This window comes from Diospyros lotus, chromosome 10 (genome assembly GCF_014633365.1).
Source record: "Diospyros lotus cultivar Yz01 chromosome 10, ASM1463336v1, whole genome shotgun sequence".
Lineage (NCBI taxonomy): Eukaryota > Viridiplantae > Streptophyta > Magnoliopsida > Ericales > Ebenaceae > Diospyros > Diospyros lotus.
The window spans coordinates 2,177,145-2,196,846 of NC_068347.1; the positions used below are offsets into that span (position 1 = coordinate 2,177,145).

The 19,702-nt window shown below is 33.7% G+C and overlaps 3 protein-coding genes across 4 annotated transcripts in view; all 3 read right to left on the reverse strand.

Moving 5' to 3' along the window:
- Positions 1–19,702, reverse strand: part of LOC127812291 (cyanidin 3-O-galactoside 2''-O-xylosyltransferase FGGT1-like) — a 34,012-nt gene that overhangs the window by 5,143 nt on the left and 9,167 nt on the right. The gene's annotated exons all lie outside the window — the stretch shown is intronic.
- On the reverse strand, positions 5,907–9,409 carry LOC127811812 (protein FAR1-RELATED SEQUENCE 5-like). The gene is made up of 5 exons (XM_052351988.1): positions 9,314–9,409; positions 7,446–8,623; positions 7,161–7,345; positions 6,169–7,025; positions 5,907–6,080 (listed from the first exon to the last, which is right to left on the reverse strand). The coding sequence occupies exons 1-5, from the start codon at positions 9,407–9,409 to the stop codon at positions 5,907–5,909; spliced, it is 2,490 nt and encodes an 829-aa protein (XP_052207948.1).
- Positions 16,991–19,694, reverse strand: LOC127812292 (cyanidin 3-O-galactoside 2''-O-xylosyltransferase FGGT1-like). Its single transcript, XM_052352705.1, has 2 exons — positions 19,449–19,694; positions 16,991–18,617 (listed from the first exon to the last, which is right to left on the reverse strand). Exon 2 carries the CDS (start codon positions 18,587–18,589, stop codon positions 17,177–17,179), a length of 1,413 nt encoding a protein of 470 aa, XP_052208665.1. The 5' UTR covers positions 18,590–18,617; positions 19,449–19,694; the 3' UTR covers positions 16,991–17,176.

Consider the following 19,702-nt stretch of genomic DNA (forward strand, 5'->3'; position numbering starts at 1 on the left):
GAGAGCGTCCTACTGCATCAACTAGAAGAAGAAAGAGGATTGAGAGTTCTAATGAACCGCCCATTTTAGAACGAGTAGAAGAGCCAATAGAAGAGCCAGTGACAGATTATGTGATACCAGTTGAGGAGCATCCCAACCCTAATGAAGGGGAAGCAACTGCCCAACCATCTTACTCTCATCACGAGTCTCACCACGAAGATGATATTTCTGAACCACTACCTGGCGGACCTACTGATACATCTATTCTAAAAAGTTTTAAAAATCATGTTGCATTTGCAATATGGGCAGGAGAGGTAAGTAATATTAGTTTTTTTAGTATTTATCTTTATAATTTAAATAATTAGCTATTGTAATTTTTTATAATTTAAATAATTAAGTATTTGAATTTTTTAACAGGAAAGAGGCATATTAAAATGTAGAAATCATGGCCTCAAAATTCCTGAATGGCCATTGAATAATCAGCCTCGTGTTTGTGATATTGTTATGAATTCTAGCTTATCACCCTTGCTAGAATGTACTTATCGAAATATAAATCATGCTCTAGTTTCAGCATTTACAGAGAGAAGGCAAACTGAGACTAATACATTTCATTTGCCATTTGAAGAGTTAAGTATAACATTATATGATGTTGCTGCTATTTTGAAGATTCCAGTAACAGGAAGATCTGTATCTGTGCCTCATCATCTGACACCTAGTAAAGCTAGTGATCTATTATGTAGGTTACTTGGGGTTTCATTAGATGTAGCATCACAACAAATTAGAGAGAATCGAGGAGCATTTGTAAAATTAGATTAGTTAAAAAAAACATTTATGCATCTACCAAATGAGGTTTCTAATGAAGAGATTGAACATATTAGTAGAGCATATCTGTTATTTTTATTAGGTTGTACTTTATTTGTGGACAAGAGTGGGACATTAGTTTCAGTAACATATTTGACATTATTAGAAGATTTAAGTATGATCAGTAATTATGCATGGGGAGCTGGGTGTCTTGCATATTTATATCGACAACTCGGCATTGCTACTAGACGAGAGGTGAAGAGTATTGCTGGATATCTTACCTTACTTGAGGTAATTATTTTAATTTCATAATTTTATATCATATATTTATATATATTTAACATAATTATTCATATTAAATTTACAGGCATGGGTGTACGAGCATTTCCCTTTTACTAGAATTAGATGTAACTTGTTATATAGTGAAGATAAGCCACGAGCTCTCCGTTGGATACCTGTTCGCGATACTGATTCTTTACAATCTATTAGGGAGCAGCTTGATGATTTATCACCGGACGATGTATTTATCATATATATGATTTGTAAGTTAATTAATATATTATAAAATTAAATTTTAAACTAAATAATATTTACAGTTGATTTGGACGTCGTATCGGAGGGTTCAGGCACACCATCCATTTCCAAAAATTATATTTTTCTCATGTTGTCTAAAATGTGGAAATATTATAGAACCATATCATCCCGAGAGAGTTTTGCGACAATTTGGGTATGTACAAACTATTCCTCCACCCCCATTATCACCTGTGGAAGCTAAGCGGGGTCAGGCTACGGCTTTATATCGGGTAATTTATACATTTGTTGATTATATGTGGAATCGATGGGATATGCATTTATTACCACCACGTAGACGTGGTAAATATTCTAAATTTTCATGGCATTTTACACCTGAATATTTAACATGGTATGGAACTATTACACATCCGATTATACAAAATCCTGTACATCGATCCAGTTTTGATAGAGGTGCAGAAGATATGCTCTTGCTTGCTGAATCAGTAAGGCCCTGTTCTCTTTGTCGTTTTCGTGCCGTTTTCTATTTTCAGTTTTTCAAAACACTCAAAACGTGTTCTCTTTGTTATTTTTAAAAACGCATTTTAAAAAACAAGTAAAAATTTTGTGAAGGAAATTCAAAACAGAAAAAACTCGTTTTGGCTATTTTCAGCCAAAACACGGCTAAAATTTCAAAACACGGAAAACAGCCGTGTTTCTTCTCACACAGTGCAAACGTGACTGCCTCCTCATTTCCCAAACTCCATCTCCCAGACTCCATTTCTTCTCTGCCTCCTCATTTCCCTCAAGCACTCCATCTTTCTTTTCTCATCCAAGCTCCAGCAACCCAGATTTTCCTATCCGTCGATCGCGCCAGCCACAGCATCAGCGCCCCCATCCATAGTTGACTGCACCTGCCAAGGCATCACCGCCCCCAGCTATCGTTGACCACCATTTCTTTCCCTCTTCTAGATCTGAGCAGATTTGACTCCATCTTGGCCATCGATTGCGCATCTTTTCCTTGTTGGTCGCCGATCGCGACTCTCTTTCTCTCTTCCAGCCATCGTCAACCCCTTTTTTTCTTTTTTGGTCGTCGCAGCGCCTTCCACCGCCATCGCAGCCGCTGCACGTCGTCGCCACCAGCAACCCAGATCAGCGACGCCTTGCTTTCACCTACACCGATTGTTTCTTCTTTCCCCTTAGCCGTTCGCCTACACCGTTCGTCATTTCATCCTACGAATTTGGTCTTCAGGTTAAAAGCTTTGTATTCTTATTTCAATTATTTTGTTCATAATTTGATTTGTATTCTGATTTAAGCGATTTCAGTAATTTTGTGATAGTTTGCTTAAATCCGAATCTATGGATTTGTTGTCATGAGGAAGTAGGGTTTTAGATTTAAAAATGTGATGTGTTCCTTGATTCTTTTAGAGATTTTTGGAATAGCTGTTGGGTTGTTTGAGTTTGTTTGGTGATTGTTTGTATGAGATTTTTGGAATGGTTGTTGGGTTGATTGAGTTTGTTTGATGATTATTGGTATGATTGATGAGATTTTTATTGACAATTTTTTTAAGTGTAATTATGTATTTAATATGTTCAGAATGTAATATATATATATATATGGAGTTGCAGGCAGGGCTTTGGTTTGTTGTTGGCAGGTCACTTGGAATCTATGCCACTTTGTATATTTGTTTGGAATTAATGCATATTTGACTTGTAAGCAATTTGGGATAACTTGTAGTTATAGTTATAAGATACGTTTGAATAGGCTTGAAGCTAGTGGCTGCAAAATTGGGCTTCATGGACTGTTAATTGAATTAGTGAAAATATTATATGTGAAAAATCTTTCTTAGAAGTTCTTGTTGATATATTTCTCCTTAAAATCTTTTCCAACAGCATGTTTCGGTGATGTATTACTTCTTATACTTTATGTAGTACCTTGTGCTTAGGTTGTAGAAGACCTTGTTGCCTTTGTGCTTCTTGGGTCTTTTAACATCTTTGTGTTTCACTTTAAAACATATTTTGATGCTTTATGGAAGAACGCATGTTTCTCTTTAATTTCTAATCAGATAAACTGGACAATTTTCTTCTATCTCATACATTGTTTCAAGCTGTCTCTAAAAGGAGGTGAAATATCTTACCAGGGAAAACCTTCTTGGGTTTTCTCTCTCAAAGGCCTTATAGCACTTAGATCTTTCAGCATTTTGTCACTACACTGTTGTTGCACTATGCCAATAAGCTTGTAGAATATAACAAAATGAACCATTGCGTAACAGTTTCTATACTCCAGCTCTTAAAATTGAAGGAAGAGCATGATAACATAGATTATGGATTGCTATTTTTTCTGAAATAAAGAATGGAATACCCATTCTTCAACTTAATACAGGTTCACTTATATGAAGGTAATTTACTAGAAGAGAAAAAAAAAATAGCTTTAACAGCTAAGAAAGCCACTTACAATAAACGAAAATGCATATCAAATCAGAAAGAAATTAGGTGATTTAAGTTCTTCTCATATTCCTTCTGTCACCATTGTAATATTACTTTTATTGCTATGGATGTCCTTTGCATTTAGTATACTAATTGAGTTGCCTAGTGTATTATAAAGCTTAACATGTATAGCATTTTTTATTAGAAAATGTGAAAACATACTTCCTATTCAGAATTTTTCAGAACAGCCTCAATTATCTGAAGCATTGGAGGCGGTACAGGCATTTGAATAGCAATGTGTGAATTGATAATTTCATTTTTGCACCTCCTGTATTATGGTTTTGAATTGCTTATTCTAGAATTGTCTGTGTTGTTCACATGATTCTATCTTTTGACTGGCTAGCTACTCAATGGAGTTTAATCAATTAAATAGTGTTTGTTAGCCTTTTTCAGAATTTGCCTAAATCCTTCTAGGTGACAACCTTAGAGGCTTACAATTGATATACTGTTTTGCCCCACTAATTAAATTTCATTAAGAAGAATAAAACATATAGACTTTTTTATTCTAACATTGTTAGAAATAACATTGATTCTAATTTTGGTATTATTACTACCTATTTCTTTTTGCTATTAGTGTTGCATTTTTTTTCTTGTGTTTGTTTTTCTTTTCCTTGGTCCAAATGTGGGTCTATCAAATTATGATGTTGAATTATTTTTAATGTCCTGTGGAGTATATTTTAGTAAGTTGGAGTATATTTTTCGTGTTATCTTTATATTTTTTATTATCTTCAATATAGAACATGGGTGGTCACAGAGGTAAGACTAAGAAACCAATGTCGTGGTCCGATGAGAATGAACACGCATTTATTGGTATTCTTTACGAGAATGTGAAATCAGGGATGTTGCAATGTTCTACATTCACGAAAGACGATTGGGGCAAGATCAATCAAGCCATGATTACCCTCACAAAAACGGATTACGGCATAGATAGATTAAAGGGGAAATGGAACCGTTTACGTAAGGTACATCGCTTGTTCTCTGAACTTTTAGGACATACAGGTATTACATGGGATCCAAATACCAACACAGTTAATGCTCCAGAGGAAGTTTGGCAACACTTTTATACGGTATATATTTTTAGTAAAGAATATTTTCACCATCATTTTTTATCATATCTATCTTACCCTTTTTTGCTATACAATATGATAATGTGTCTTAATTTTTTATTTTTATTTCTCCATTTACTATTTTTACCAAAGTTGTTTTATTTCTTGATTGTATTTTTTTTTTTTTGTAATGGGAAAAAATATTACAATATTTCACTAATTTCAAAATGTATTTAATAGTATACTAGCATTAAATTATTTTAATTTAACTAAAAATTATTTTATGAATAAAATATTTTTTCTCAAAATTTTAAAGTAAACGCGTTTTCAGTTTTCAGTTTTCAAAAACAGTTTCTCAGATTGACAAAGAGAATGCGTTTTTAAAAATCTCAAAACAAAAACTCAAAACACAAAACTCAAAATGAATTCAAAACTCAAAACTCAAAAATAAAACACAAAGAGAACACCACCTAAGTTTTTAAATTATATTTAAGTTATTATTGAATTTAATTTATTTAAATTAAAAAAATTAATATAATTATTTTTATTTTTATTTCAGCGTAATCGACTAGCATTATATGCTATCTAGCAGACGATTTCAAGTAGTGAGCCTGTATCTGCTAATGTAGGGAGAGAGACATGTCTTGAGGTGAATCGCATTCTAGGCTCTCGGCATCCTTCTGATAATATTGAAGCGTCCACGTCTCGTACATCTCCGCAAAGATAGTTCACTTCGTACTATAGCTTGTTTATAGTTTATTTATAACATCGAGTTGCTTGTAGTTGTTATCTATAGTTGTATTTCGTAAACTATAATTTTGAATTATGTATAACTTGTGATAATATTTTATTTTAATATTTATTAGTAAATTTTATTATGATTTATGTAATTTTAATACCATTTACACAAAAATTAACAGAATAAATTAATAAAAGAAAAAAATATAACTTTGTACAATTTTCACACTTTTAACAACATAAAGAAATATTACAAACATATAATATAAAACATACATATTCGTCATTCATAGGTAAATCAAAAATATATAATGTAAAGCATACATATTGATTATTGCTAATTCATCATTCATCAGTTAAATCAAAAACATCTTTTGTAATAACATTTTTGTTAATAAGAGACATAAATACTTGAATTCGAGTTATATATGGTGTTTCCCATTCACGTGCAATATCATATCGATATTTATGCCAATTGCGTGCAACAGGAGGAATTGATGAACCTGATTTAAGAAATACCTGAAAAAATATAATACCATATTATTAGTAATAAATTTATATTAACATAATTGTAGAAACATATAAATAAATTATTAAATAATAATACCTGTACAAAATGACAATCATCCACAAATCCAATAGTAATAATTCTATGTTGTATAACTGAAGGTGCAGCTGATCTCAATAGAAGGTAAGTAAGACACTGCATTTGAGATAAATGAACTAATACAACATTATATTTTGAAGCAATCAAATGACCCATGTCAGGTAAAGTCATCCAATGTTGAGGAGGTGCAACACACTCAAAGCAAGAAAGTGCGTGCATTAACTTATCTACACGCATAGCAGATCCATATAACTCTATATATTCATCACGAAAGGTATGCAACTCTCCAATCAGATTCATACGAATATCCCTCCAGTTGTGCTCACTCATTCCAAGTAACGCAGCAATAGCACGAAATCCACAATGTCCATCCGACTCCACATTAACAATATTATGTATAAAATGACGTATTTTTGATGGGAATGAAGCATCATAGCCTAGCAATCTCTGTTTGACACTGGTACGATAAAGTTTACCTTCATTCAGTGTCTTAACTGAGCTTTGTATTGTTGGAGATATGCTATCATGAATAGACTGTACTATTTCAAAATATGATGGATCACGTCGAGTGAATGTATCAACTTGAATTTTATTTTTTGATGATGGCTTACCTTTTGTCCGAACTTTCACACTTGGTGGGATCAATGAAGTCGTAGCTGGATCTATTAATTCTCGCAACTTCTGTTTTAATACGATTTTACCTCCTTCTGGTTCTGATTGAAATATATTATAAAGACTTTCCAACTCTGGATCAATTGTTAACACTGAGGACACATCAACAGTATTCACTAAATCTAATTTTGTCCAATAAGGGTGCACAAATGATAAAGGAATTGGTCTTCCCTCCATCATTAATTCTGCAATTTCATGTGCACAAGGTAAACCATGTGTGCTTTTTATCACACATCTACATGCAACTTTATCCACTCCAATTTTTTATGCCATCTTTGTTTGCTTTAATACCATATTCATTGCATTTCTTGATATAATACCTCTCAATTCTCTAAAAATTTCTGATCTGAAATTGTGTTGTACCAATATTAAACTCTTCTCAAAAGACCCCTTTATCTCAGTATGTTGTAACTCAATAAGAGAATTGATAATTTTCCATGATGATTCAAAGTCACCTTGTGATGATCCCAGATATCTCTTCAGCTTCGCATGTGCGCTCTCAGCCCTTTCAATAAAAACATAAATAGTATTAGATTAATAAGAGATTAATTAGAGTTATTATAATAAAAATAATAACAACAACATTTGAGTTTACTAAAGAATACCTGTTAGTAGTAACATTGCCAAAATGTAATACTTTATTTGTCCACGCTACAATAAATTTTTCTTTGTAATCATTCAGCCATGTATTTCTCACATAATCAAGTGCTCCTTCATATGCATGATACTCAACCATTAAGTCAGAAAGTAGACTTTGATACTCAATCTCAGTAGAGGCAAAAACAAGAAGATTCCATTGTAACATGAACTTCTCCCATGTCTCCTTTCTATCAAAGAATTTCTTACACTTAGCAAGTACATTTTTAGATATATGCCATCTACATAATAAGGTTGTGGTACTTGGAAAGACTTTATATATTGCATTCATCAATGCTAATTCTCTATCAGTCACAATTACTCCAAGACATGCATTAGATCCCATCACATTCTTTAATCTCTCCATAGCCCATGTATAGTTATCCTCGTATTTATGGTTCATAAATACAAATGCAACAGGAAAAGTTAACTCAGTAGATGTCACACCAACAATCTCAAGAAGTGGATATCTATATCTGTTAGTTTTGTATGTACAATCCATTATCAAGACATGTGGAAATATTTTTAATAAATCTATAGACATCGGATGCGCCCAAAATAAGTCTGCAATACAATTTGATCCATCAGTTCTGTGCCACTCCACATAATTACATTCTCTTAATTTCTTCATCAACTGTTGCATCTGTGATCTACCACATTTCTCAATAAGTTTATATCTTTGACGCGCATTATATATAGTTTTGATAGTAGTAACATTATTCTCATCATCTGCCTTAAGACTCATCAAAATATTTCTAGGTTTCACCAGATTCTTAGACATAGTTTTCAAAATTCCTTTCTCTTTTTCTGTAAGTCTCCTTGCATATGAATGACCCTCCAATTGAACTGCTAGTGGATGATTGTGCACTCCACATATAACTTTCAACTCCCACTGCTCAAATTTCATACCAAGTAATTCAAACGGATAATCACACTTTTTTGAACCTGTGGATTTCCTTTTTAATTCTCCTATTATTTCTTCCTTCTTCTTGGATGGTCTATACTTTCCACTACGTTCACAAGAAAGACGAACTCTAGGTCTTTTTCCAGGACCCCCAGATTCTGAACTCTTGATCACAATCACAATTCCATTTTGTTTTCCAATTTTCTTAGCCCATCCAATGAGTGCTTCTCTAGTATCAAATAGCTAATACAACCAAAAAAAAAAAAATATTTAGATATACTTTTTTCAATAATTCAAATAAAATTATTAAAAATCTATCATACCTCATTCGTAGTAAATTGTTGAATAAGATCAAATTACTGGATTCTACAATTCGACTCCTATAAAAAAATTAATAAAATAAAATATAGATTAGAACTTGAAAATAAAATATTCTCCTAAACCTAAAATTCGGGAGAGTTGCTCAATGTGCGAATCCTAGCATTCGGGACACTAGCTTTTTCCCCGAAGTCTAGCATTCGGGGAAGGTCGGCCTCCCCGAATGTGAGCCTTCAGGGAAAGCCATCTTTCCCGAATTCCAGCATTTGGGGAAGATCGACCTCCCCGAAGGCTAGCCTTCGGGGAGGCCGATCTTCCCCGAAGGCTAGAATTTGGGAAAGCCGGCCTTCCCCGAATGCTGGCATTCGAGGAGGCCATAATTCCCCGAATGCCAGCATTCGGGGAAGGCTGCCTTCCCCGAAGGCTGAAATTCGGAGAAGGCCAGCCCTCCCGAATTCCAGCTTTCGGAGAGGCAAGTAACCTTCCCCTAAAGGCATTCTTCCTTACATTATCTCTATATTTATTTATAAATACTCTTGCATTTCAATACAACTCATATTACATTTTTATAAACACAAACACATATTTTAAAACAAATATTTACAGATTACTTACATGTGTCTGTGCGTCATATTCTTTTTCTAAATAGCTATCCTGTTCTTCCTCAAACTCGTCCCAGTTCTCCGTCAATAGTTTAGTGTAGTAATCCATAATCGATCATAAAATGTATGAATCGCTGATGAGAGAAAATAGATTTGTATGAATGTGAGCTGAAAGTGAGTCTCTAAGTCTCTAAGAGAAAGAGATACAGATTTTAGGAGAAAAGATTTGATTGGGATATGAGCCACTGTGAAGAAAGAAAATTTTTCCGGCGAAAGACGTATGTCAGGTGGTGGTGGTTGAGTATTGAAGATAAGGGTAAAATTGAATTTTTATTTAAGGGTATTTTAAGCATATTAAAAAATGGTTGCAATGAGTAAAACGTTGGCTGCGAATAGAATTTCCCTTGTTGTAAACTTCTATCCACACTTGTAAATTTCTTATTTTGCCATTGCACAACATGCTTAATTCCCCTTGTATCCCCAACATGGGTCCGAAATGAGGACAAACAAAAGGAAGTCACACACACACACACACACACACATATATATATATATAAAGGTTAACTTTTTTTCCTATAAATAGAAACAAAAACACAAAGTATCCACAATTTAAAGGTAAAGTATATTCTGAGTCTCTTAGCAAGAGAATTAAATAAAAGAATATTCCTTCGATTACAATAATATACATTTGCTATAAATTTAAGTAACATTTGTTAATAAAAATATAAATTAAAAAAAGTAAAATATAAAAAATATTTTTAATTTTTATCCTTTTTAATGTGTTTGTTAAACTTATTTGACATTTTCTAAATATATTTATCTCTTCTCCCTCCAAATAAATATATCTTAAATCTTACAGATAAAAAAAATAACACATTTTTTAATACATTCTAAAAAATTTAACAAATAGTTTGATAAAAATTTTATAATACTTTCCAATTTTATCTTAATCATTTCATATCTTAGTTAACAAAATATTTCAATCGTATTTTAATACAACTTTATCTTACTTATTTTAACAAATGCTACCTTAGTTGGAGTCATAAGGTTAATTTAGGGTTCGAAAATAACTTACACGGGGTGTTCAAATTTCAGTTCCATCTTCATATTATTTATAAATTTTAATTAATTTTTTTATTTAGAATTGGTTTATAAATAAAAATCTATTGTAACTAATATAATATTATTATTTATTATTATTATACATATAATATATGCATTTATTTTTAATTTTTAATATTAAAAAATAAATAAATAGTTAAGAAAAATTAGGACTAGACCGAATAGAACTGAACTAATCCAATCCTATCCAATCTAAACCCTAACCAATCCAAAAATTTTAGGAATCTTGATTCCAATCTGATTTGGTTTAGCTGTCCAGATCAAATGAACACCCCTACTTACAGATTAAATAATATAAATGGTTACTAAACTTTACATTAAGGTACAAAGAAATCACTGAACTTTAATTTGTAATCGAAATGTCACTAAACTTCAATTTAATATACAACTCTATAACTACTATCAACTGCCATTACAAAAACCTAACGAAATGTTGACGTAGCTAACAACATGGACGGTTAAATAACACAAATGGTCACTAAACTTTCCATAAAAGTACAAAAATATTACTGAAATTTGTACTAAAGTACAAAAATATTAGTATTCCGTTAATCTTTTTTAACAATAATTGACGATAATTATGAAATTATATATTAAATTAAAGTTTAATGATCTTTTAACTATAAATTGAAATTTAGTAATATTTTTGCACCTTAATACAAAATTCAATAAGCATTATGCAATTTAACACTTACTCGCGTGACTTGTCAACACAATTCAAAAATGACATAAAATCAATACCTAAGGCTATCTCCAACAATCTCTTCTCTAGCTCCCCAAAGCCATCTTTGGTGAGAAATCTCATCAATGCTCGCTATCGTCAGTTCGCCTCTTCAATTTTTTGACAACCTTAAAATGCCTTACCACTATTGGTGATCAGATTCTTCTTGCCATCTCTCTCCCACCCCCTAGTTGTCATCAACGGACCCTTCCCCCCCTCCCCCCCAACAGCCATCAACGAAAAAGAGAAGAAAAGGATCGACCAAAGAAGCAGACGAAATCGGCCAAACCCGAGTCTAAATTGAGCAACGACAACTCTAGGCGACTAACGCGCTACTCCAGGAAGCTCCAGATCAAGCAGCGGCAACCAACGACGGCGCATCTTCTTCGACAATGGTGATGAGCAAATCAACCGTTGGATGAGTGATTTTGGGATTTTTTTTTTTTTTTCATTTTGGGAGCAAATCAGCCAATGATTTTGGTTTTTTTTTTATTTATTTTTGTATTAGGTGAGTGATATTATGTGTATTTCATTATTTTGTATATTTAATTATTAATTTTGTATATGTATATTTAATTATTTTATATATTTAATTATTAATTATATGTATGTTAAAATAAATAAAATTAAAGTTTATTAATAAATAAATAAAATAAAGAATCAAATAGATAAGAGAATAGCTAATGTTGATGGAGTAGATACACTTTTCGAGATAAAATTAAAATAAGAAATGAATTATTTATAATATAATAGAAATTGAGATATGGAGACTGCTGAAGATAGCCTAACTAAATCGAACTAGCCCCAAAAACTCTTCGAAAAAGCGCAAATGCTAGACGTTCTTTAGAGTCAAAGGTACGATATCCAATTAAAATTAATTAAGAATAATTAATTCATTGAGAAAACCCAAAAAGAAAAAGAGTCAAAGAAAATTAGGTGGTGTTCTCTTCGTATTTTAATTTTTAATTTTTAATTTTGAGTTTTGAATTTATTTTTAGTTTTGTGTTTTGAGTTATTGTTTTGAAATTTTTTAAAAAAACGTTCTTTTTGTTATTTTGAAAAACTATTTCTTAAAACAGAAAACTAGAAAACGTGTTTCTTTTGAAATTTTGTAAAATATTATTTTATGATATTTTATTTAAAAATTTTAATTATTAAATAATATTAACTCTTTTTAATATATATTTTATAATAAATATTATTATACATAATATGTGTGATGCACTTACTAATATACTGTACTCAATATATATTTTAATTATAATATATTTATATATTATATTCTTAAAATTTTAAATAAATATATAATTTTTTTTTCTAAATTTAAGGATAAATTTTTCTTTTTTTTCTTCTTTTCTTTTTTTCTTTTTCTTTTTCTATTTTCCCAACTCCTGCTTCTTTTCCATCGCTGACAACTATCGCTGGCCAGAGATTTAGAAGATCAGAGCCTACCATTAGAAAGGCTAAGCCAAGAGGGTTAACATATACAAAAATGGGCCAGATTTAACAACTAGATTTTGATAGATCTAATTTTTAATTTTTGGTCAAACCTCAAAAACGCAGTCAGTCGCCACCAGCCACCGTGGTCGATGGTTTCATGGTCGTTGGCCATCCTTTGGATGTTGCTTAGCCGATCAGCAATCATCAAGCTATTATCGCCTACTTATTCTATCATGGCTGTTGTTTGCTCAGCATCATCAACCTATCATCGTCGGCTTCAAGTGGCCGCCGGATATGGAAGATGAAGGAGAAAAGATGAGGAGTCAGGGATAGTGGTGAAGGGCGAGGTCACCGATAGCAAGAAAATAGGAGAAAGGAGATAAGAGATGAGAGAGAAAGATAGACTATTAGTTCTACGAGAATGGGTTTGGGGGTCGCGGGGAGGGGGTTTGTTTTTTGCGTTTTGCGTTTGTTTTTCCTTCAGTTAGTTTTCACTGAAAAAACCCAAAATAAAAAATGTTGTTTTTGGTTTTCTTTATAAAAAATTTCTTTGTTTTTGAAAATGCATTTTTGAAGATAGTAAAATAAACACGTTTTCAGTATTTTGAAAAACTGAAAATTCGAAATGAGCTAAAAATAGTAAAGAAAACGCAGCCTTAACCTTTGTGTCAAAGCTCTAAGGCAGCTTATATTCTTTCCATTGTTCTTCGTTGAAATTCTTCATCCGTCTTTTTCTCGTGTATCAGAAATCGGTAAGCATCACCGCCACTGTCAACATGGTCAATCACCGATTCCATCACTTGCTACAGATCTTGCCGCCTCTATCGCAACCATTCACAACCATCATCTCTACCCCCACCACTAACTCCTCATCCTCTTCCTTATTATCATCATCTTGTTCTTCCATCCTCTTCATAGATCTCGCCACTGCCTGTAATATCTCGAAATTTGAAAATAAATAATAATTATTCAAACCGGTGTTTAAGGGTATTATTGAATATTTAGAAATTTAAGCGAAAGTATTTATTTATGTGGTTTTGAGGAAAATAGAGAATTAAAGTTAATTGATTACATTATTTGGGAATAGTTAATTATTATTAATTATCGTATATGTGGTGATTATTAAATATTTGTGGTTTAAAAGGAAATATTAATTTATTTGGGTATTTGGAGATTTAAGAAAATGTTTATTTATGTTATTTTGAGAAAATAATTATTTATTGGAGAGTATTTAGAAAAATAATAAAATAAATTGAATTAGGGGATTTTTGAAAATTATGGGGTGAAAGTGAAATAAGGAATAAAAGTATAGGGGTGTGAGTGGCATTTTTGGAAGCTTTGGTGTGCTGGTGCAAAATTCGAAAGTGGCTAAGAATCACTATAAAATTAAATGGGTGCATATATATGTTGAAGGTGTGTGTGGCGCGGGCGATCGTGTGTGAGGAATGCTAGGTGAGGGACGCGGGATCGATTCTGCGGGCATGCGCACAAGGTTAGGGGCTTTTGCCCATTTTATTTGGCCAGAGAAGGGCCAAAACAACATCATTTCGGCCCAAGGCGGTGGCTTCTTCTGCGCGGCCCAACGGCTGCCACTTGGCGCACACTGGGCCATTCTTTTTGTGGCTGCCGGGCAGCCTTCACGCATGCGATTTAAGGCCAATTTTGGCCATTTTTTAAGCAGAAACAGAGAGCAATTGAGGAAGGAAAAATTGAAGAAGAAGGAATAGGCGCCAAGGCTGAGAATGGAGGGAATTTGGGGGAAAAATTTAGGATTAAACGTGGCTTAATAGCAATTTAATTAGCCAGGTGAGTAGAGAAATATGTATCAAACATTTTGTGCGATTGGAATTTAGTTTTGGGTTCGATTTTATTAATTTTGGGAGTTTATTCAATTTTACAACGTGTATTAATTTGGTGGCATTTAAGCGTAAAAACGTTGTAATCAGTTTAAACGAGGCAAGCTCCCCTCTACCCTTGTGATCTCTTTCCATTTTGTAAACCCCTCGTCTTCCCTCAATTCATTTCAATTTCGCGTATTAATTATACAAAATAAGGATTAGCGTGATTTAATTTAAATTAAATATGAGACTTGTTGGGGGTTCTATTTGCGATGTGCCTACATGGGTAAAAATTATTAGAAGTGGTATATGTTTAAGAATTTTATACGGCTAAATGAGTAAAAAAAAATTGTCGTCTAAAGCCGTATGAGGTATCAATGACCAAAGGTATTGCCGCCGAGCGAGCTCTCCCAGAGAGATGGAACATCGTGGAGAGAGGTCCCTCGGAGAGGGGTCTCACAGATTGAAATGGCTCGCGGAAAGAGATGGCCAACTAGGTCCCTCGGAAGGTTTAGCCTGGCTAAGCGTCCGGTCTAGCTCAAGGCTCTCGGAGAAGGTCTGATACACCTCTCGGAGATAAGTAGATCAGCTTCCGAAAAAAGTATGGACCTTTTTCAGGAATGTGCGTCAAGGGCCTTGGAGAGAACAAAGGCTCTCTCGGAAGGAACACGGCTGATTTGGCCTCGACTTCTAGAAGAACTATTGCACAAGATGAGGGTCAGAAGCCTTGCGGAAAGAATCTCCTGTGATAACCCTCCAACGATCAAGTTAGTAGGCAAGGAGAGAAGAAGCCACAGAATGAAATGTAAGGATTTCGGAAAGAGAAATTTGAGAGAATAGAAATAGGTTACCAAATGTTCAGATCCCGCCAAATGTGTTGTGTCTCGCCTTTTATAAAAGCCAAACTCTCGATGATCGATGGAGACACGTGGGCAACCATGCAACTAGCTTCTCGGAGACACTCTTAGAGAGATATCTCAGAGAGACAGGGCACTACAAAGGGTAAACATGATTTATAGGAATGGAATGTGATTTTGGAAGCTCTAAAAATTAAGGCTGCGTTCTCTTTACTTTTTAATTTTTAATTTTGAGTTTTGAATTTATTTTCAATTTTTTGTTTTGGTAGTCTAGTTTTAGAAAATTGAAAACAAGTTCTCTTTGTCATTTTGAAAAACTATTTCTCAAAACATAAAATTAAAAAACACGTTCTCTTTAAAATTTTGAAAATAATTTTTTAATGATATTTTATTCCATAGATTTTATTATTCAGTAAATTTAAAATATTTAATGTTAATATATTATTAAAAATATATATAAATTTTAAATTTAATAAATTTTGTAATATTTTTGCCCATTACAATAATAAAATATGAATAAATAAATAAATAAATATTTTTTGAGTTTAGAGTTTGTTTTGAATGAAAACAATCAAAACAACTTTTTATTGTTTTGAGTTTTCTTTACAAATATTTTTTAGTTTTCAAATATGTATTTTTAAAAATAATAAAGAAAAGGCGTTTTCATTATTTTAAAAAATCAAAAATTAAAAATGATTTGAAAAGAACAAAGAGAACGTAACCTAAAATTTGATTGAGATCTTAGACTTTCAAGACTCTATATTGAATCTGATATTAATAACTTATACGATTAATTTTTAAGTTTAAAAAATTTCATTAAAAACTTTTAAAGGTTTAATAATTAAAATATTAATTTTTAAAAAATATCAATAAAAGATTAGTATTTATTATTTAAAAAATATTAGAATGTAAAAAAATTTACTAAAGCATTCATTTTTGTTACAAAATTTGTGGAATTAGTATTTATTTTATAGAAAACATTAAAATGTAAAAAAAAATACTAAAGTATTAATTTTTCTTACAAAATTTGTGAGATTGGTATTTATTGTTTAAAAAATATTAAAATATAAAAAAATCAAACGTGCTAGTGAAGTGACTTGAACCAGTGATCTAAGAAACTTTTGATTTACAATCCACCAGTCTATCACCTAAACTCAAATAAAATTAGTGTTAATTATGTATGTTAAAACATATTTATTATATATTTAAAGTATATATTCAAAACTCGAACTTAATTTTTAATAGGCTTTCTATGATTGGAGAGCCCTAGGCAACCGTCTTGGTCGCCTACCTTTAGGGGCGGCCCTACGAATATTTAACACGAAATCTTATACTCCTTTATAAATAGATGAGTTCTTATTTCAAAAATAATACGCCTTTAATATGGTATCCAAGTTTTTAGCAAATTTGAATATCTAATATAAATATTAGAGTGTTTACACATGAAGTACCTTATATTCTCTAATTGTTCTGTCTTTTAAAATTTAAACAACTTGAAGACAATGTCCTCAATATAAATACAATTGACTTTGACTATTTTCACTTCACATTGTATCAAATTAAAAATTCAAGTGATCAAATGAAAAAGAAAACGTGAAATATGGGATAAAAATATAAATTTGCCTAAAAAATTTCCTAGAAAAACTCCAATTTAGTTTTTCTCCAAAATTATTTGGGCTAAGTCAAATTGTAATTAATAACAAATTTAAATATAAAAATCAAGACATACTTCAACTATCACTTTACTACACATGTTTAGTGAACGCACACACTGAAACAATGGCATTAAACAAAAGCACGGGACACCCCATCATGACAAATACCCCACATAAAATAGTGACACAAACCTTCTCAAAATCATTCATGAGACACTTCAAGCAAGCCACTTAAGCCTACTATTATTCATGCAAGCATATGTCTGCTAGTTTCTCACTGAAAGTCTGAGTGTAAAAGGCATCGAAATCTTTGCTTACCAGAAGCTCTCTCAATTTAGCATGCTTTCCTCTAACCTCTTGCCCCACTTCACTGTCTTCATCCATCACAGACCTCACAGCCCCACACACACTGTCCCTTGTGAAGGACCCATCTTCTTCTCCTCTTTCCACTTCAACGCCCACCCTCAAGGTTAGACTTGCCAGCCTTGCGTTGATCATCTGATCCCCCATATGTGGTAGCAGCACTAGCTGGCAGTGGCTCACAAATCCTTCTCGCAGTGAGGTTGGGCCGCAGTGCGTGAGGAAGCACCCAATTGAAGGGTGCCCCAAGATCAGCTGCTGATGGACCCATCCTCCATAGACGACCCCTCTGTCTTGAATTCTTTCATTAAAACTCTCGGGCAATGCCTCTTCGACGGACTCAGACCCAACTGGCGGCCTAAGCACGGCCAGAAATGGCAGACCTGTTAGCTCTAAACCCATAACTAGTTCTTGAAAATTATCTTCTGTTAAGCTGCACTCAGTTCCAAGGGCGCAATAAACAACCGACCCAGCCTTGAACTTGCCGAGCCAGATGGCCCATCTTTCATCCAAAGACGACGAGCTCGGTGGCTCGTTTACGAATAGCCCCGAAAGCAACACAGGCTTCTCGTATTGGCTCCCGAGATAGTCAGAGAATGGCCCTTCAATCTCCCCACACGTCGAGAAGCCTAGTGCATCACATTGGTACAAGCTAGCATAAAGGCGGTCGTAGAACAGCATGTCTCCGCCAAACTTCTTCTTCCTTCGAGCTTGAAAGGCTCTGGCCTCGTGGGCATGGAGCTTCATCGCCGAAAGCGGGTACCCTTCTGGGGGTTGAGCCATGTCGACCTCGGCTAACTCTTTGCCAGGAAGGCGCCTTGCTGGGGACAATGTATAGGCGATCGTCGAGGGGTTAACTACACAATAGAATACAGACTTGATCCCCAACCGGCGCGCCAGAGCTGGCAACCAGTGGGTGAAATCGAAGAAGACAACGTCCAGTTTCAGACGACGCAGGATAGCTTCAATCTGAGGCTGGGTGCGATCCATGGAGTCCATGAGGAGAGTGCCCAAGGAGGAGGGCACGTCCGCGGTGGTCTCCGCACCAAGAGGGAGCCCTTCCACAGGAGGGAGTGTGATGGGGACAAAGGTGATGAGATGGGGGTGGCGATTGAAATGTGCTAGTTTGGATTGTGTCCTTGGGGGAATCAAGAACGAGACTTTGTGGCCTTTGGTTGCTAGTTTGTTTGATGTTTCGAGGAAAGGGATGATGTGGCCAATGGCAAGCCAAGGGTACATTGCTATGTGAAGTGTCCTTGCATGGGGTTCTCGTTGTGACCCTGAGGAAAGCTCCATTTTGATGGCAAAGTATATATGCAACCACCTGAGAGAAAGATACAAAATGTGAAGATTTAAAGCTGAGCACTTGGTCGATTCAGTCATCAAAATGCTATCAAAAAAATCGGAACAATTTGGCAAAGTATAACAGAGAAATGTTGTCCTTCCCGTGTTGGGTAAGGAGGGTCACGCCTCCCATTTTGCTCATATTGGACAAACATTATGTTATCCAACACAAATAACATAACAATTTCGATATACAACGATCTGAAAAGGATACAAAATACACAAATAAAGACCCAATGACTAAAGATTAGTAGTCAGCGTATCTATGCAACTGCAACTAGAGCCGTACCTAAGATTTTGAGGTCCTGAGTCGAAATCTAAAATGGGCCCCTAAATCATAGAGTGAATTCAAATTTTATTTTTTTATAATAAAGTATAAATAAATAAATAAATATTTATACTATATCAAAAAATAAAATTAATTTTTTTTAAATTATCAATTAAAAACTACTTTCCTAACAATTTTAGAGGCAAAAATATCAATCAAGTTTAGGAGACATGATTTATGACTATTGCTTAAACCTAACAAAAGCCAAAAGGAAAAAAATATTAAGACAACACAGGCACACTTAACTAATAATAATAAGAAAAATAAAATGAACAAAGCATACTCTAGTTCTAACTTCTAACAATAAAACAGTTATCATCTTGTCATGTATCATAAACAAAATGGAGCAAGAGCAACATCAATAAAATTAAATTTGCTTTTGCCAGATTCAACAAACATCGCTAAAATAGACTTATAAACGTAGGCAAGCAAGCCAAATCTCCGAATGCATCACAAACGAAACAAAATGAAGGAGCAACTAACCGCTAATTAAGAAATCAGATAGAGAGAAAGTTAAAGCAGATCAGGAGACTGGAGTCAGAGCCACCGAAAAGCAGATCTGAAGCAGATTTTAAAGACTGAATCTAATGAGTGATAAATCGATCCACAATCGAGAGGCAGCGAGCGACCAGCGACAGCGAGCGACGGAGCAAGAGGCAAGAAGCAAGAAAAGCGAGCCACCAGCCACGAGGGCGAGCCGACGAGGGTACGAAACTGCGACAGAGCGAGACAGAGGT